Here is a 4,852-nt window from a genome sequence, read left to right on the forward strand (position 1 = left end):
TTTTCGAGACAGGGTTTCTCTGTGGCTTTGGAGCCTGTCCTGGAACTAGCTCTGTAGACCAGGCTGGTCTCGAACTCACAGACATCCGCCTGCCTCTGCCTCCCGAGTGCTGGGATTAAAGGCGTGCGCCACCACCGCCCGGCCTTGCTGCTGCAAATGTACAAACTTTTCTTTCTGGAATAGCAAGCATATTGAGGAGGTAAGGGTAAATCTTCCAAACTAACATATTAACAATGATTTCTTGATTCTTCTTAATTTTCATCAAGTCCCACTAGAGTTTCATTCCGACCTCTAGGTCTGATTTTAAAAAAACAGAATATCGGATTGGGCAGGACCCCAAGGTTCCTGTCACAGGAGGGAAAGCTGAGACGTTCCTGTGTAAAGAACTGCATTAGCCAGGACTCCTGTCTCAAGGCGTCTGACATCATCACGCACACACACCCGAGCAGCGTCTGGGACACGCCCTGACCTTGCCGCTAGCTGATTGGCGAGCCCGGGGCATGATCAAAGGTGCCATTGGTTGGCGATCGATGGGGTCGCACCATCCTCAAGACGTCTTCCCGGTAGAAAAGCTTTCCTTCCGCGAGGCAGCCAGGCGTGCTGGACGTTCCAGCTGTGCACCAGGAACCGCCAACACCCTAGACCGCGGCCCAGTTCCGCAGCCACTTCTCGAAACCTCCGGAGAGTTTTTCGGAGCCAAGCGCCAGGGAGGTGGTGCCACCGAGCGCAAGCCTGGCGCGGCAGTGGACGTCAGGCTTACACTAGTGGCAATTGGCTGAGGCTATGTGGCGCGGACGAGTGCTGGCGCAAGTGATTGGACATGCCTTTAGGGGGCGGGGCCTGGGGGCGGGGCTTGCTGCGAAGAGCGTTGAAATAAGGCGCACAGGACTTCACAGCGTTTCTAGCTGGAATCTCTGGTAAGTGTGACTTCGGTGAAGGATGGAGCGAGGGGACCAGGAGGGGCTGGGTGGCAGGATGAGGCTGAGGTGACTCCGTTTCCCACCTCTGCGCCGTGGTGGACCTGAGTTCTGGCCGCCTGGTACCGTTGCCTAAGTCTAGGCTTTGATCCGCTTGGGCAGGGATGGGTGGTCTATTGTGTCCCAGGGGCAGTGAATCGGGTCCACCGGGCGGGCTTTCCGTGGAGCTGCCCTGAGGAGCGATCCAGTAGTCCAAGAAATACTGCGGTTCATAGCCTTTGGGAAGCTGAGTTAGAAAAAAGGAGCTGACTTGAGAAAATGTAGTCTTTGCTTCAGTTTGGAGCGCCTCACCCCTCTTCTTCCAGTACTGAATAAATAGGTCAGTTCCTAAGCTGCGTTCTTCTATTTGGGGAACTTGCAGGTGTTGTCGTTGGTAAATATCCATGTGGGTTTTATCTTTTTCTTGAGTTCGATGGTGTGTATTTTTCTTATCTTTAAATGAATAATTTTATTCTGTAATCATGGAGTTGATTCTTAATATCCCGGCATTATGAGTTAAAGACGTTGTTCAAAAAGTTTAGTAATTCCACAAGGATGAAATCTACTTTAGGATTTTAAATTAGCCTATGAACATCGTAAATATATCCTGTGAGCTCAAGTCCATTTTTACTTCTTACAGAGCTTGTTCTTTTAATGTAATAACTAACCTCCTTTCTGTTTATTTAGTATTCGATATTTAGCCTCATTGTCATCAGTGATATTCCCCTTTGCCCCAGTTAGTTCATTCTGTACTGTATTTAGTTTTAGAAAGTTATATTAGGTAGCCCTTCAGTGGTATGTTTCAACTCCAGAAATCTGTATATTTGAAATTAGAGAACATAGACTCTTCAAAATAGTGTGGGAAAACTTATTTTTTTAAAAAAACTGGGAAGATATGTAAGGTACTCTTACAAGCATTAGAAAAGTTAGAAACTGCTGGATAGAGAGGTGCAAAATATGTTAAAATACCGAAATATTTAAAATACCAAAATGCTTAAGGAGTTAGAGATCAGAAAATTAAGTGTCTACACTAAGGTCAGGATGTTTGAACTATAACCTAATATGTTATAAATATTTTTAACTATGAGCCCAGGTTGAAAATTGGGTAAAATCTTACTGGGACATTGTCTATAGGATTGTGAATTGGAATTTGAAAACTGGATTTTAATGAACATTGATGTGTAGTGTTCTTTAGCAGCTGTACTGAGGAAGTGAATGGCAAAAGTAATTGGGCAGACTGTGGGAACATATAATAAAGAATCCAGAGACTGTTATGGAAAAATAGAACGAAGCGTTAGGTTGGAGCCAGATCATGCATGGGAAAATATGTAAAGAGAAATACTCCAAGGGAGAAGAGTTGACTTTCCAATGCTCCAAGAGGCGTCTGCTTAGTAATTTGCACAGAACACTGAGTTGCCATGTTAGAGCAACTCTCAGAGAATGCTAGTTGTGATTGTAGGAGAAATGACGGTCAAGGTAGGGGCGAGTGTTTGACCAGTGGCATCCTTGGAGAAGCCCAAGGGCGATGGAATGGTGAGGTGGCAGATGGGAACAGTAAGCATAATTGTAAGCTTAATGACTGAACTAGTTCCTCAGCTCGACTCTAGATATTCTTAACTATATATATGCCATTTAGAAAACGCTAATGTGATGATCTTTCTTAATGTCAGTGTTCTAGGTCAGATCAGACATTCTTTCACAATGCCTGAAATAAATATCAGCCATCTTGATGAACAACAGGTTCAACTTCTGGCAGAGATGTGTATTCTTATTGATGAAAATGACAATAAAATTGGGGCTGACACCAAGAAAAATTGTCACCTGAATGAAAACATTGACAAAGGTACTGTTTTAAAATAGTCTTTGTTATAAAGTGATTTGTCTAGACTTTTCCAGTTAGCTGAGAAAAATATTGGGATAAAAGGAATGTTTTCTCCTTTGGGGCTGGGGAGGTTCTCACTGTGTAGCTCTGGCTGGCTGGCTACTCTGCAGAAATCTGCCTCCTGAGTGCTGAGAGATCCATTTCTTAATGATACTTTACATTTCATTCCAGTTAAGCAGTGTAGTGATAAAATCTGCCTTGCTACCTCTCCTGTAATATTTCTTTCCACTTTGTGTATCTTACTAAACTGCTTGAGAATTATTCTGGGCACATAGAGAAGAAATAGACTCTTAACAGACTACTCAAGCCTCTTTTTCTGAAGACTAGAGAGAGTAGATGTTGAAGGGAAACATGAACCTACACACACACACACACACACACACACACACACACACCACACACCACACTCACAGCAGGAAACTAAATGACCTGGGTTAGCGGTTACCAAAAGTGTTTGGCCTGCCTCAAAGCTGCTGACACTGCCATTCCTTTCACTCGGTGACTGAGTCTTACTGGTGTGCTGGAACTATTCTCCATAACGGCCGTACAGAAATTCCTGTTAATAACAGAACTGTCAGCAAATTCCTAGTCATAGTCTCATCTGCAAGAGGGAAAACTGGACACATAATGGGCTTTTTCTAACCAGTCATACTTCTTTTTGCTTTTAGGATTGTTACATCGAGCTTTTAGTGTCTTCTTATTTAATACTGAAAATAAGCTCTTGTTACAGCAGAGATCAGATGCTAAAATTACCTTTCCAGGTTAGTATATTTAATGCACAAGCTAGCTTCTACTGGGAACTATATTAATCTGATTGAACTTCTTAGTGCCAAGGTCCAAAAGGAATAGCTTGGTAAATGGCTTCATTTATATTTACTTTAATAAGCTTATCCAATAAGTATAACCTTAATATCTGAATTATCTCTGTTTTCATCTTCTTGGTTTTAAGAAAGCATTAAAACTTATCCATAACTGTCTTTTAGAAAATAATATAGAAGAAAACAAACAAAGAAAATAATCTAGGTAGCCCATTGTAACTGACTTAAAACTCTGTTCATCTGACTACTTATAAAACTTCCATGATCTTTCAGACCTAATTTGAAGAGAAGTTTATCTTGGTTCATATTACAATTTTCCAGGTTGTTTCACCAATAGTTGCTGTAGTCATCCCTTAAGTAATCCAGGGGAGCTTGAAGAAAGCAACGCCATCGGTGTGAAACGAGCTGCACAGAGGCGCTTGAAAGAGGAACTGGGCATCCCCTTAGAAGAGGTAATCAGTCTGTCAGAGAGCTTGCAGCCTAAGTCTAAATCACTCTTTCAATATTGTCTGATAACCAAAAAGAAATTTTCGGCAATGCTTTGAGTAGAACCCAGAGTTTTGTACATTCCTAACAAGTACACTTCTGCTAAGTTACAGTTCCAGGCCAAGAATTTTGTTTTCAGACGAGTTTCACTATGTAGCCCAATCCTCCTGCCTCAGTCTCCCAAATTGCTGTGATTACTGTAGTACAGGTCTGTGCTTTATAGCTTCCTAATTATAGAATTAGCCCTTCAATAAGGAATATTAGAATATTATATTATGTGCATTTTATTGTTTTTTTGTTGTTGTTTTGTTTTTGTTTTTTGAGACAGGGTTTCTCTGTAGCTTTGGAGCCTGTCCTGGAACTCGCTCTGTAGTCCAGGATGGCCTCGAACTCACAAAGATCCATGTGCCTCTGCCTCCGGAGTGCTGGGATTAAAGGTGTGTATACCACCGCCTGACTTGTTTTGTTTTGTTTTTGTTGAGACAGTGTCTTGCTATATAGCTCATCCTGGTTTCCAACAAACAATATGCTTGTTTTTGCCTCCTAAATGCTGGGATTATTGGCATACCTTCCAAACTCAGCCAAATTTTTGTTTCTCTTTCTTAAAAAATACCTTTTTGCCGGGCGATGGTGGCGCACGCCTTTAATCCCAGCACTCGGGAGGCAGAGGCAGGCGGATCTCTGTGAGTTCGAGACCAGCCTGGTCTACA

At 42.6% G+C, this 4,852-nt stretch overlaps 2 protein-coding genes across 4 annotated transcripts in view; one reads left to right on the forward strand and one right to left on the reverse strand.

Moving 5' to 3' along the window:
* Wdr37 (WD repeat domain 37) overlaps positions 1-545 on the reverse strand; it is a 70,769-nt gene extending 70,224 nt beyond the window's left edge. For all 3 annotated transcript variants that reach the window (XM_026788374.1, XM_013353130.2, XM_005365402.3), the window contains exon 1: positions 470-545. The gene's annotated coding sequence lies outside the window, so the exon portion shown is untranslated. The remainder of the gene's footprint in view (positions 1-469) is intronic.
* A 226-nt stretch (positions 546-771) lies between these two features.
* Positions 772-4,852, forward strand: part of Idi1 (isopentenyl-diphosphate delta isomerase 1) — an 8,291-nt gene continuing 4,210 nt past the window's right edge. The window contains exons 1-4 of the mRNA XM_005365404.3: positions 772-917; positions 2,627-2,799; positions 3,507-3,599; positions 3,978-4,108. Coding sequence (XP_005365461.1) covers positions 784-917; positions 2,627-2,799; positions 3,507-3,599; positions 3,978-4,108 — 531 coding nt within the window. The 5' untranslated portion in view covers positions 772-783. The remainder of the gene's footprint in view (positions 918-2,626; positions 2,800-3,506; positions 3,600-3,977; positions 4,109-4,852) is intronic.

The sequence above is a fragment of the Microtus ochrogaster genome, unplaced genomic scaffold (genome assembly GCF_000317375.1).
Source record: "Microtus ochrogaster isolate Prairie Vole_2 unplaced genomic scaffold, MicOch1.0 UNK2, whole genome shotgun sequence".
In the NCBI taxonomy this organism is placed as follows: Eukaryota; Metazoa; Chordata; class Mammalia; order Rodentia; family Cricetidae; genus Microtus; species Microtus ochrogaster.